Source organism: Podarcis pityusensis (genome assembly GCF_964106645.2).
Source record: "Podarcis pityusensis genome assembly, chromosome: 8".
NCBI classification, from domain to species: Eukaryota; Metazoa; Chordata; class Lepidosauria; order Squamata; family Lacertidae; genus Podarcis; species Podarcis pityusensis.
The window spans coordinates 32,123,229-32,137,188 of record NC_138033.1 but is presented as its reverse complement, the minus strand read 5'-3'; the positions used below and the strand labels follow the sequence as shown (position 1 = coordinate 32,137,188).

At 49.1% G+C, this 13,960-nt stretch overlaps 1 protein-coding gene across 2 annotated transcripts in view; it reads left to right on the top strand.

Moving 5' to 3' along the window:
* The first annotated feature begins 645 nt into the window (after nt 1-645).
* The window catches only part of LOC308484662 (CD2-associated protein-like), a 27,624-nt gene continuing 14,309 nt past the window's right edge, over nt 646-13,960 (top strand). For both annotated transcript variants that reach the window (XR_013990070.1, XM_081019613.1), the window contains exons 1-4: nt 646-760; nt 3,671-3,828; nt 10,436-10,496; nt 13,098-13,222. Coding sequence is in view for 1 of the 2 variants with exons in the window: in XM_081019613.1 (XP_080875739.1) it covers nt 757-760; nt 3,671-3,828; nt 10,436-10,496; nt 13,098-13,222 (348 nt within the window). In the remaining variant the exon portion in view is untranslated. The remainder of the gene's footprint in view (nt 761-3,670; nt 3,829-10,435; nt 10,497-13,097; nt 13,223-13,960) is intronic.

The following is a 13,960-nucleotide window of genomic DNA, read 5'->3' as shown; positions in this document are numbered from 1 at the left end:
CAGAAGAAAGGAACTCTGACCATGCACAGAGGGCCTATTGAGTAACCACACCCAGCTCCTGAACAGCTGCCAGGTCAAAGGGTGTGACTTCAAGTTGGAACAGAGCTTCAGGGCCTCTTTTTATTTTTGGATATGGCAAATGCTCTGAAGGTACTGAGCCATACTGTACAACAATATTGATACAGCCATTTAATGCTTCTCTGTCAGGCCTTTCCTCTCCTCTTAGTGACATTTAGAGTGTAAGCTGCTCTAGGGGTTTGTCCTTTTAGTTAGGGTATCTTGCCAAGGAGTGGCTCTATATAAATAGTAAGTTACAATGGCAGAGATGCCAATTTTCATACATCCATTTTACACTGAGGCTGAGAAAGATGGTGTGCCTAAGTAAGGCCATTTCCCCCGCTCAGGTGCAACCACCCACACTTCAGGCCTGCACGTCAATGCTTACCTCCCTCCCCATCACAGGTAGGCTCTGCCCATCTATTTGGGGCAAGCAAACCCCCTGGCCCGGCCTACCTGCCCGGTAGCAGCCTGGAGCCCTCCCTGCTCCTTCCTGGGCTCTCTCAGGAACCCGCCTCGCCTGTTTGCCTAGTCTGGGCTTGTCCCTCCCTTCCGTGTGTGGCAGGCTTGTCCTGACGGGCCTTCCCTCCCAGCTTCAAAAAGGGAGTGCCTGGCTTCCTTCTCCCACTTTTCCCAGGAAGGCACAGCTGGCTGGATCTATGCGGAGGGAGGCAGCCGGAAAGTGAGGAAGGAGCTGCCATGGGTAGGTTTCAGGGGCCACCTACAGGGAATGGGGCTGGAGCTGGAATGATTTCTTTATTGCCTGGGTTTTCCAGATGATAAATCTCACAGGTGCTGCCAGCTGCGCTGGCCGCCACGTCTTACACAGCTGTGTGATGGCATACAGTTCTGTAGGATCACATTTCCTGTGAACGCTTCAATTGATACATAACATTGAATTGGCTCACTGCTTCATGCTCTGGCAGGTCAATGATTAAAGGGCATTATTTTTGTAAAATAGGTGAGTTTAATGTGAGTCAAAGGGGAACGGCTATAATGTATATGTGGTGGTGGTGTTGTGGCTGCAGGGGGGGGGGGAGGATTTAGATTATTATTTTTTTAGCATTTTGAGTGTCTGAGGATTACACAGTCTGTTCCAGAGCAAACACAGTGTGGGCACAGGGTGCCCACTGCCAGGCCCACTTCAGTGGAGCTTACCTCTGACTCCACCCCAATGGGGGTCCCACCTTCTCCACCGAAGTGATGAAACTGAACTTGCTGGGGGAGGGTTCTGTGTGTGTGTGCCTGCATGCTTGGCATACCAGGGAAACGAGAATCCCTGCACCCTCAGGTAACTGCTAGGACAGAGCAAAAAGAAAGGAAAATCAGGCCTAATTGTTACTGATGTAACTGTTACTAAGGCATAATTAATAAAAGGGTCCCTGCCCCCACTTTTACTGATGGTTCCCCTTGGCCGCAGTCTCTGTCAGAGCATCACTGGGGCTCTCTGCCTCCATCCAGGACCCCCCTGGCGCAGCCAGGTCTCCCTCTGAACTTTTGCCTGGCTAAAGAGCTTGGCTTGGCCTTCAGTGTATGTTCAGTGCTTGAATTTGACAGGGAGAGGCAGAGAGGGTCTGGCCAGCCCCTTTTTCCTCATTCAGGCTTCTGTTTTTAGCAGAGTACTGTGTGAGATTCGGCTACCATTGGGAGGAGTCGGAGCTTATCCACTTACCTTTCCTCCGCTCTTTCCAGACACAGTCTGCGCTTTAAAGCTCCATGTCCAAGCACCCCACTTTTTTGCTTTCCTCACAAAAACCCACTCTTTAAAGCTCAGTTGGAGCAAACAGCAATATGTGGAAAACCAAAATTGATGTTTGATCTGATTGTGCCCTAAAGAGCAGGTTATTGTGGGGGCAAGTCCAGGTCAAAAATGAAGAAACCATGCTTGGGCAAGGAGCTTTTAAGCATGGACCTGTGCCTAGATAAAATGGGGCAAAAGGTTAATGTGGATAAGCCCTTTGAGAGAGTAGGGCTTGTGGATTTGGTGACGGCTGCTCTCTGTCCTGCCTTACTGCACCCCCAGGAGAAAGAACTTAGGATGTACCATCTGGTTCCTGGGGTCCACTTAAGGTTGCTTTGGGGACCAGCTGGAAGTTGATGCACTGGTCACTGGCTGGCCACTGCTGCTTTATGGAAGGGGCCCCAGCCTCACAACCCTGTGAAGAAGCTGCTTCTGGGACAAGGGAAGTAAATACCAGTCACCTGTTTGGAAAAGGTTAGGCCAACTAGGTGGCCTTCAGATATTTTGGGCCACAGGTCCCATCAGCCCCAGCTGGCTGTTGCCATCCATAACTGCTTCTTGTGAATGGTTTCCTGCCCCATTCCAGGTGCCTATACAATAATCTCAGCAATATTAAATTATCACCAATTATAACAGTTATCCTTGTTTAACATACACTTAAGCTCTAATTATCACAGACCGCTTTTTTTTTTTACATTGCACTGCCATTCAACTCCCACTTCATGGTTTGTATCCAACATTAGGCCACATTTGCACCATACATTTAAAGCAATATGGTACCACCTTAAACAGTCATGGCTCCCTTCAAAGAACACTTGGTGCTGTGGTCTGTTATGTGTGTTGAGTGCAATTCCAGGCGTTATTAAACAATCAACCCCCCTTCCCAGGGAACTCTGGGAATTGTAACTCTGTGAGAGAGATATGGGTCTCAACCTCCATAACAAGCTACAGCTCCCAGGATTCTTTCAAGGAAGCCATGAAGTTTTTAAAGTGGTATCATAGTGGAGATTGTGGAGGCTTTTGAGCAGAGGCTGGATGGACATCTGTCATGGATGCTTTAGTTTAGATTCCTGCATTGCAGGGGGTTGGACTGGATGACCCTTGGGGATGCTTCCAGCTCTACAATTCCAACCATACAATGTACGGTGTGAATGTGGCCTTAGACTGCAGTGCCAGATTTAAGGTGGTGCAATCAGTTTCCCTGCACAGGGTGCTGATCTGAGGGGGTGCAAAATAGTGCGCTTGAGAGTATGCAGAGAATGGAAGGTAAGAGGTGTGAGGGTGCTTCAACAAACTTGAATCATTGTGAAAATGTGAAATATTATTTGGGTGAGGCACCAAAGTTTGTCCTCGCTCAGGGCGCCATATTGCCAAAGTCAGCCTCTGCAGAATATTACTCTTTTGGGGTGGGTTTTAATCACCAAGCAACTGCAATTTTAGGTTGCACAACTGCAGCTGATTGGGAAGTTTTGTGCAATGATCCTGCTTCTCCCAAAAGATCAGACTTTTGCAATAAGTAAAGTGATGGGTAAATGCACTGGAAGGTGTGGACTAGTGACTCTTTGGTGCAGGCTGTGTACACACTAGACTTTTAAAGCACATTCTTTTCCTCAAAGGACTCGGGGCTCTGAAGTTTAGCCCTCATAGAATTACAATTCCCAGCAACCCTTAATAAACTACAGTGCTCAGAATTCTTTGAGGGGGAAACGTCCTTTAATGGCTCAGTGTGTGCATAGCTGCAATGTTGCCTAACCTCCCTGAGGGCCAATTGGAAGGAATGCTCTACAGAAAGGTCATCTGGGAGTGCCCATAGCTGAGTGAGGCTTTTGGGGAAAACCTTCTTCCTGCTTCTCTCTTCTCCTCCTCCTTCAGAGGTCTTGGTCTTGGTGGACTTTGACGGGCAGCTGTGTGATGAGCTGAAGATCACTGCCGGCGACATCATTCAGAAGGTGCAACCAGGCCCTGAAGAGGGATGGCTGCAAGGGGAGCTGGAGGGCCGGGTGGGGCTCTTCCCTCGCCAGTTTGTGCAGGTGAGCATTTACACCCCTTCCCACTCCAGGCCTAGGCATGTCTCCTCGGAAGTAGCTTAGTCCCAGGTAAGTGTGTGTCTAGGGTGTATTAAGTGTGCTCTTGAGAAGCATGAGGAACAAGTGGAGACAGACTTGCGTGTTTGCAAACATGCCTGTCGCACCTGTCTCAGAAGGGCCATTGGCTCAGTGGGTAGGACATCGGCCTTGCATGCAGGGGTCCCAGGTTCAATCTCTGGAATCTCCAAGTAGGGCTGGGAACATCCACTGTTTGAAACAACTGCCATTCAGTGTAGACAGTACTGAGGTAGATGGACCTATAGTCTGACTTAGAACAAAGCAGCTTCCTATTAGGGAGCAACAATCGGGTATGATTACTGAGTGACCTGTCAGCAGGGAAACTGGGATTTGCCATGGCCTAAATGCATGAAAGGGACATGGGTGGCACTGTGGGTTAAACCACAGAGCCTAGGGCTTGCTGATCAGAAGGTCAACAGTTCGAATTCCCGCAACGGGGTGAGCTCTCATTGCTCGATCCCTGCTCCTGCCAACCTAGCAGTTCTAAAGCATGCAGTGCAAGTAGATAAATAGGTACTACTCTGGCAGGAAGGTAAACGGCATTTCCATGCGCTGCTCTGGTTCGCCAGAAGCGGCTTTGTCATGCTGGCCACATGACCCAGAAGCTGTACGCTGGCTCCCTCAGCCAGTAAAATGAGATGAGTGCCGCAACCCCAGAGTTGTCGGCAAATGGACCTAACTGTCAGGGGTCCCTTTACCTTTAAATGCATGAAAAGGCCTTTCGTTAGCCCTGGGACCTGTGCCCAGTGCCATTATCCAGCAATGAACATGAGATTCCCTCACTGGAAAAGAGTGCCTCTGAGCATGTGACATGCGCCATATACCTCTTACCCCTGAGCTCCTACAGAGTGAGCACACACACACACACACACACACACACGGATGTGTCTGTCTCTCGACCCTCAGCACCTGCCACCTTATATGCCTGCCTCACTCTGCCCAATGGCTGGACCAGCTCTCTGGCGGCCAGATGCAAAAGCAGACAGGCACCTCCTGCATCTTTTTTGGCAGGTGTGACTTGCATGGCAGATTTCCTCTTCTTTACAACTATTAAAGGTGCAAGAATACCAAAGAGCGAGAGACAGAGTGTCTCCATTTTCAAACAAATTTATTTGGAATTTGGGAGAGGTCAGAGAAAAGGCTTTTCAAACCCAAATTGAGCCCTTCTGGCACTGGGCATTATAGCAGTGAAGCAGTTCTCTAGCAACAGTGTCCCAAGGAACAACCCCAAGGCACAGAACGCCATGACCTTGCTGAAGCTAAGCAGGTCTGGTTCTGGTCAGTACCCAGACTGAAAACTGTGTGGAACCAAACATGTGCCGCCTTGAGTTCCATGAAGGAGGAATGGGGGGCGGGGCGGATATAAATGTAAGAAAACGAATACTGTAAAGTGTCCGGGTGAATAGTCATGTAGAAGAGGGAACCTACACCTTGCATGACAAGCTGCCCTCTTCTATAATAACAATTAAAGGTGTAGGAGCCCCTTTTTCCTTTCCACCCGAGGCCTGGTCCTCTAGACTTTTCCTCCCTCTTCAGCTTTGTTCTATTCCTGCAAAATAACAAACTGGGTATTTGCCTCCTGCCGGAGTTCATGGCCAAATAATGCAAATTATTTCCCCAGCTAATTTGCACCCCTGAGGACAATTTGTTTAAAGGGAAGCTGCATGGAGCTGGGTAAGATGTGCTTTGTTCCCCTAGTTTCACCTTGTAAGGGCTGCAACACACCCATGTCTGTCACCTGCCTCCTGCCAATGTTTGCCTGGCCTTGCGGCTGCTCAAACAAAACAGCTGGGCTGGCTGCAAAGGAGAAGGCTGTGTGGAAATGGGCAGCTGTGCAAGGCCCCTGACTCAATGCACATGTTGTGTGTCACTGTGCACAGACTGTCCCACATCTGAGCCAGACATGTGCGGAGCCAAACAGTACACCCTTGTCCAAATAGCCAGTGGGATCACTGGTTGGTTCTTTACTAGGCTGTGTTACGAGATAAATAGCAGGGCTTTGGCCACCAGGTGCCCAAGGGGGGCTCCAGGCTGCAGCTCTTTTGTAGGAGGCATTCAAGCCAGTGTGGCATCGTGGTTAGAATATTGGACTAAGACCTGGGTGACCAGGGTTCAAATCCCCTCCCTTGGTCATGAAGCTCACTGGGTGATCCAGGGCCAGTTGAAGTCTATCATCTTAACCTACCTGTCAGGGGTTCAGGAGCAGAGGCAAGGGCAAGGGAGGAAACAGAGAGCGAGGGAGAGGAGGCAGAAGAAAAGATGAGTGATGACGACGACCCGAGATCTCCGAGTCTTTCCAGTGAATCAGAAGATTCACAGAAAGGAGCACCAGTGGCCAGGGCAAGGGGGGAGCCTAGGGGGACACCCCAGGAAGATAGAGCCAGAGGGGACTCAGAGGGGAGCAGTTGGAAATCAGGACCAGCGTCACCGCCAGAGAGCAGGGAAGAGGAAGGGCGCCAGGGATCAAGCGCTGGCAGCTCACAACAGGGGGGAGGGCACGAGTCAGGAGTGGCCACACCTCCATCGGGGAGCGAAGAAACGGTCAGACGGAAGGTGGAAGGTTGGGCGCGCGTGCCAAGTTCAAATGCACAGGAAGGTGGCGCAGTAGGCAGCCCGGAAAGGGAGCCAGGTCCTAAAGCCCGCCGAAAGGAGGGAGAAGAGTCAGGGGGGTCAGCGTCAGCGTCAGAGGAATCCCGGAAGGAAGAGACCCCGGGGGGCAGAGGGACCCAGAGAAGAACAGTCAGGCGGAAAAGGTGGAGCAAGGCTAGGATATTAAGTTGGTGTACAAGGGGCGGAGACTCAGATGGGGCTTCGCCGATCTAACCATGAGACGTAGAGTTGCACGCAGCAGCTTGAGAATGGAAACTGTAACTCAATAAAGACTTTTATTTAATGATCGCTGGCTAGCGTGATCCTCTGTGAGCTAGGATCTGGAAGCAGCTCTGACACTACCTCATAGGGTTGTTGTGGGGATTAATTGAGGAGGGGGAGAGCTGTGTACCCCTTGAGCTCCTGAGAGGAAAAGGTGGGATATAAATGCAATGCAATACAATAAATAAATAAATAAATAAATAAGCACTTTAGGTTTACATAATTAAAGTGGATCAACGGGCTCTGTTGCCCTAATGCAGGCATAGGCAAACTCTAGCCCTCCAGATGTTTGGGACTACAATTCCCATCATCTCTAGCTAACAGGACCAGTGGTCAGGGATGGTGGGAATTGTAGTCCCAACCATCTGGAGGGCCGGAGTTTGCCTATGCCTGCTAGTACAAACAAATCCCCCTTTTAAAAAGACTCAGACTTTTCCATTGCACCTGAGGGCAATCAGCTATCTTAGGTGGTGTGTGCAGGCCAGGCTGCAGGGTACACACAATTCTGCCCTCCAACATCTCACCACTGCTCACTCCCCCAAGCTGCCTGGGTGGCATTGCATCACATGATCAGAACAAAACACACACACACAGAGGCAGTGCCTGCTGCAGTGCATGTCCTGGGCTGACTGCCTCCTTGGCTGGGAATGATGCCAATGGTAATGCATGGGAGAAATTCAACCAGGCAAGAGGGTCAACCAGCGCAAGCAGCTAGCAACAAGACAGCATGCTAGGGAAGAGGTTGACTACTGCTGCTCTCCTGTCCTGCAGGATCTGCCACTCGAGGCAGGTGCCTCCCTCTACCCTATGACAGAGCCAGCCCTAAACAGAATGCATGTGCAGAGTCTTATGCACCATGGATTGTACTGCATGTGGGCCACAGTGGAGGCCCACCTTGAATGCAGGCCTAGGTGACCTCAACATCTTCCCCCGGCTGCACATCTCTGAACATACAGAATGTCAGCACAGGGTTAAGGCCACTTGCACTAAGTCTCCCTGCCCCCCACCTGTTGCTGAACATAGACAGCTCTTGGGGCAGGGTCTGCACCTGCCATTCCAGTTCCTGATTTCCTCGAAAAAGCTCCAGTTCCTTGTAGGTTGCCAGGCAAAGGTGTCTGAAAAACATCCTCCCCCCAGTGCATCACTCCTGGCAGACAGAAGGTCTGTCCTGTCACAATCGGCTAGAGTCCTCCTTTGTGGCAGGAGGGTGAACGGGATGCCCCAGTCCGCACCCATTATTCTGTGAAATAAGATAAAGCACCAGTGAAAAGCAGGCACATACACACCCACCCTGGCAAGGAGCACCTTTGCCTCACATGCCATAAAAGTGACACTCCTTCCCCTTTCACCAAGTCCCGCCTGCTTGTTGCTCCAATTGTTCTCAGGGCCTTTCCCACTTTATCAGGAGTTTCCCCCACTTCTGATAAAGGGGACCCCTTCCCTTTCTGAAAAACGGGAGCTAGTTGTTTCTGCAGTGGCAGGTTTCCCACAGTTCCATGGGCAAGTTGCCAGGTGACGTTATCAGCTCTTAGCTCTGTGTGTTTCTTTGCTGGAATGGAACCCAATACACAAGCCTTGCAGGCAGGGTACGAGGAGGCATGAGAAGAAAAACACATGAAAGCAGGCATCGGCTTTTGACTTCAATACCTGCGTATAATTGCCCTTATTCTAGGGTAAAAGAGCTTTTCAAACAACCACTTGTCCTCCCAACAGCCCCCTGGGGCAGGCCCATTTTACAAATGACAAACTGAGGCTGAGAGGCAGGGACTTACCTGAACGTGCCCAGTTAAGTTCATGGCTGAAGAGGTGGGATTTGAACCCATGTTAAATCCAGCATCTTCAGAAGGCCATATAAAGACCCATCAGGAAAGTATCTGCCTTAATGTTGTTTTAAAAAAGCATGCATTATAGCCCATCTCCAAAGAACTCTGGGAATTGTGGTTTATGGAGGTGTTGAGGGTTCTGTGGGACTACAGGTTTGCTGCCACGTGGAACTACAATTCCCAAGGTTCCTTGAGGGGGGAGGAGCCAGAAGGGTCGTTCCATTCTGCTTTGTAGCATAGACAGGTGACAAGGTGTGTGCTGAAGCACTTGAAGCCACGCCCACTCGCCGCCCCCTATATACCTGAGGTAGGTGCCTGCTTTCCCCAGCGTCCTCTCCAGAATGGCTGTTTTGACCCAGAGCCCTTATCTTTTCCGCAAGGTAAAGGGGGAGAGGCCTCTTCCGATTTTTGAGTTCTGAATGTTTATCTTTTCCAGGGGGCAGTTCCTTTGCAGGCTGCACTCCCACCTGTTCAGTGGAGCAGGCCAGCCAGCCATTCCAGTGGTGATGCTCGTTTGCTTTGTCTCTTGAGAGCAGGGAATAGAAGCAGGAGACTCCTGGCTTTTCTTCCCAACTTTGGTTCACCTCTAGTGAATTTGGGGCTAGTACTGAAGGCCCTTCACAGTTAAGAGCCAGGTTCCTTGAGGGGCTAGCTGGTCCCTTCACTACCCAGGAAGTCACTGTGTTCTATGGGAGAGGTGGGTCTTCCTTAAAGGCCCCCAAACATCAGATACCACTGCTCCACAGTGGCTTAGAGCAGGGTGGCTTCCTCTGTTCCGTGGAACAGCATCCCAGCTGAGAGATGAGAGGGACTTGATAGCTGCATTGAAGGGAATTTGGCCCTCATAAGTTTTCCCAGCTGGATGCAAAGGTGTTCATTTTAAACCTCTTGACATTTGGAAGGGAGATGTTCTGCTTGCAAGGCAGACACTCTTCTGCAAACAGAATGTCTTGGGCTCAGTCCCCAGTGGCATCTCCTCCAGGGAGGGCTAGGAGAGACTCCTGCCAGCCGCTGCTGCCAGTCAGTGCAGACAATGCTGAGCTGGATGGGCAAATGGTCTGACTCTGTATAAGGCAGCTTCCTATGTTGCTGTCGGTTTTTTGTACTGTTTATATATGTTTTATGGTATGTCTGTTCCTTACCTCAACACACATGTAAAAGGGGATTCCTCAATTAATAAAGAGTTTTCTGTTTTCTAGAAACATCCACCCCCCCGTCCCTTATGTTGTATAACCTGCGAATAGCAAGTTGTGTGTTTAGATCCTCTTTCTAAATTATGTGCTTGAATCAATTGGAGAAGAAGCATGAAAACATGACTACAACAGGAAGTCTCAAACTGCTAGCTTTGTGCAAACTGGACGTTGTGATTTAACGTCACCATTAGCTGCGATACCTGCTTGGCAGGGGTTGGACTAGATGACCATTGGGATCACTTCTAACTCTATGACTCTATGCAATCTCTGACAGCCAACAAGTTGTTGGGAATGGGTGGAGGGAGACAGGAGTGCAGTCTGGACACAGAAGCCCTGTCCACATATAAAGTGACATGCATCACATAATTTGTTGACATTGAATTGCATATGCCATTTTATTGCTCATTTGCTCTGTTTGGAGAGATTCTTCATGATCCCTTTTTGTTTTAACCACCCTGAACAATTTAGTGTCATCAGCAAACTTGGCAACCTTAAGCTGGTTGTTTTGAGTCCTGGCTCTGTGTAAGAAACAAGATGCCGGAGGGAGACCCTGCCCTCCCATCCCCCCAGGCTGTTCTCTCCTCCTGCTGTCTGAGCATTTCATTGTTCCTAGTCACAGGCACCTTTTTCTTCCCCTTGCCTCAGGAAATCCCAGTGAGCCTCCGAGCTGATGGCACCCAGCGATACCCCCGATCCATTCGCAGTGGTGAGTGTATTTTTTTGTTTGGGGGGGGGTATACTTTAGGCCAGTGCTGAAGCTTCAAACTAAGGACAACTGGGGAGGGACTATCTTTAAAAGGAACGTAAAAACTTTTGCCCATGACTTTCCCCTCTTTTTTATAAAAAAAGCAAAGTTCTATTTAATCGAGTGCTGGTGGGGAGTAGGCAAGTATAAGGTGGTATTCGTGGCCTTTAGGAAATCCAAGGACCTTGCTGGAGGTTCTATTTATGTTTCGGCACAGTACCTGTGGGGCTTGGCATTTTCTCAAAGCGGTATGGGTCTCTTTCCATCAGTGCTGCAGCTAATGCAGTACAGAGTTTGAACCAGTGGCTCTGTGGAGCATGGCCAAAGTGCTGCCACCTTATTTCACAGCTGTGAGAATGTTATCTCCTGGACTGCTATATGCTAATCTTCTGCATGTCCAATAATCAGCTACTCTTGGGTGGAATTTCACCAAATAAGCTAAACATAGGTTTTATTGGTGTTACTGACTAAGGGTTAAACTGCTGCTTTTATTTTGAAAGGGGGGGGACACACACACAACTGCACTCCCTTTATTACGCCCAGCCAAAATGCTACAAAGTAGTGAGCAAACTTTTGAGTAAGCAAAGGTGTTGGTGATGGGGAGAGTGGAAAATGGTTTGGTACTGAAGCCAAAATGGCTGCATAGGACAGAGGTCATCAAAAATTCAGTTTTTTGCTGTATGGTCTTGAAAGGAGCTTGGGTATGATAGCTATGATGACCATCACAGAAGTTCTCACTACACGGCTGAGAAGGCTGTGTGTCACACTTCAGTGATGAAACACATACTTAAGAGTCCTCTCCTCTCTCGCCTGCCTGCCTGCCTGCCTTTCATTCCTTGCTTTTCAAAAGCTTCTACATTCCTGAGATGTTGGAACAAATGGCAAAATTGTTTGCCATCCTTGATTTTTTAAAACAGAAAAAACAAACATTTTAAGCACATGCAGTTTGAATTTGGGTTTGCTTTTGCTGCACTGATGCGCAACACATTGATTTTGGAACGAGCACTGTTTTTTGCAGAAAAGGATGGTATATATTCAGATTTAACATGTGCATCTGAAACCGTGTATGTGCCCTGACTGTAAAAGGATGGACGGCTGCAGGGATCAGTGCCAATTGGGGCCTGAAGCCTGGGGCATGGCCATGACAGGCCAGTGGCAAGTTCAGCTCTTGGCTTGCTTCATTTAAATCAGCTTTCCCCAAACTGATGCCCTCCAGGTGTTTCAGCAGGACAGATGATGGGAGTCGCAGTCCAAAACGGCCAGAGGCCAACAGGTTGTGGAAGGCTGCTCTTGATTAATCCTACTGGGCTGTGAGAGCAAAGGGATCTGTCAAAATTTATCGAACTTCTTTTCTGCATTCTTTGTTCCTAGAGTGCTTCCAGATGGGATGCATTTGTGAGATTGTCCTTGCTCAGGCACACAGGTTTTTGGCAATGTAACCAGGCTATGTTGTTGACATCACAGATACAGTTTATCACTCACCCCCATTTGATCTGGATTTACAATTTTCATGGAAAACTTTCTTGCCAGTGATCCGATCGTGATATTAAGAGAACACCTGCTCCCAGGAACGCATTCCGACTCTTTAAACCTACATATTTCTTTTACAAGATTTATTGACAGCTTAACCCACAGCTTTCCAAACTTTTCATGTTGGTGACACACTTTTTAGACATGCATCATTTCACGACACAGTTAATTCAGTTTTACTAGCAAACCGGAGGTTAAACTAGCGCCCCTTTCCAGTCCCAGGAGGAGCGCACGGAGCCAACACACTAATGTGTCCCAACATAGTTTGGAAATCTCTGGCTTAACCAGAAAACAGTAATAATCTCTCAGCACTTGACCTAAAATAGTATAAAATAATCATAAGAAAATAAGATCAATGGGCTTTAAAAACAAGTAGAAATAATAAACATTATATAAAATCCAGCAGTATTTAAGAGCAAATATGCACAATATACACTATGTCTGGGTAGGCTTGCTTAAATAAAGCTTTTAAGGTAAAGGTACCCCTGCCCGTACGGGCCAGTCGTGTCCGACTCTGGGGTTGCGCGCCCATCTCGTTTAAGAGGCCGGGAGCCAGCGCTGTCCGAAGACACTTCCGGGTCACGTGGCCAGCGTGACAAGCTGCATCTGGTGAGCCAGCGCAGCACACGGAAACGCCGTTTACCTTCCCGCTAGTAAGCGGTACCTATTTATCTACTTACACCCGGGGGTGCTTTCGAACTGCTAGGTTGGCAGGCGCTGGGACCGAGCAACGGGAGCGCACCCCGCCGCGGGGATTCGAACCACCGACCTGACGATCGGCAAGTCCTAGGCGCTGAGGTTTTACCCACAGTGCCACCCGCGTCCCAATAAAGCTTTTAGCAGGTGTCAAAATCAGTATAATGCAAGCTCCTGTTTTATATTATTGCCCTACCACTATTCTCCAAGGCAAGTTAAATTCATCGGAAAAAAAGAATCCCCCTCTGGTGCCTATCTGGAATTTGGCTGTGCGGTCATGTTCTCTGTTCTCTTTGTCTTATTGCTTCCTGCCTTCCACATTTATCCTTTCTGTAGTCCATGCTGTGAACAAGCTGCCAGCTGCGAAGGAGCGCTGGTGCCGGGTCTCCTTCTCTTACACCCCAGCAAAGGACGATGAGCTGGAGTTGTGCCCCGGAGAAGTGGTGCAGATCTTGGAGGAGGTGAGGTAGGGGAGCAAGTATGTGGTAGAAGGATGGGGAAATGCTGTTGGAGGCTTTGGGTGCTTCCAGGTGAAAATTCCTTGTGGGTGCCCTGCTTCTCATTCATGCCAGGGTTTTTGGGGTGGATGTTTTTGCAGCATCCACAGGGTTGGCCTGTATTCTCCCTCCACCCCCAGTTTAAGACAAACCTGTCATTTCCTGTCTAATTATTAAAAAAAAAAATTGGTTGCCAACAACCCATTTATAATATTTGGCTCCTGCCTGGGAGAGATCTTCTGCTGTCTGCTATTATCACAGGCCATCTTCTTCTGATCCCACTGGCCTTAATCAAAAGTGTATCAAAATGAAGGGGAATAATAGTAGGCTACAAGTTGGATTTCTCCTTTTCTCTCCTTGTCCCCCTACCCAATGAAGTGCCAGCTTATACCATATGCACCAAAGCAGCCTCTAAATAGAAAGGCACTTCATCTGGGGAAGGTACTATAGAGGCAGTCTTACTCCTTTGGCAGTTGTGTGTCTCCAGTCCCCACCCCCAGGTTATGATGCCCTAAAAATGAGAGTTGTGAAATTTGGGAGGCTCCCTCGAACTGCAAGCGTTGCAGTTGCACTCGGGTCCTGCTCAGGAGCTTCCCTTCCCGTTGGGGCACCATGAAGGCACCATAAGCCTGCACTGCAGCCTTCATCTTGTGTCTCCATCAGATCTCTGGGTGCATCCAGGGAGGTGGGAGGTGGTTAGGG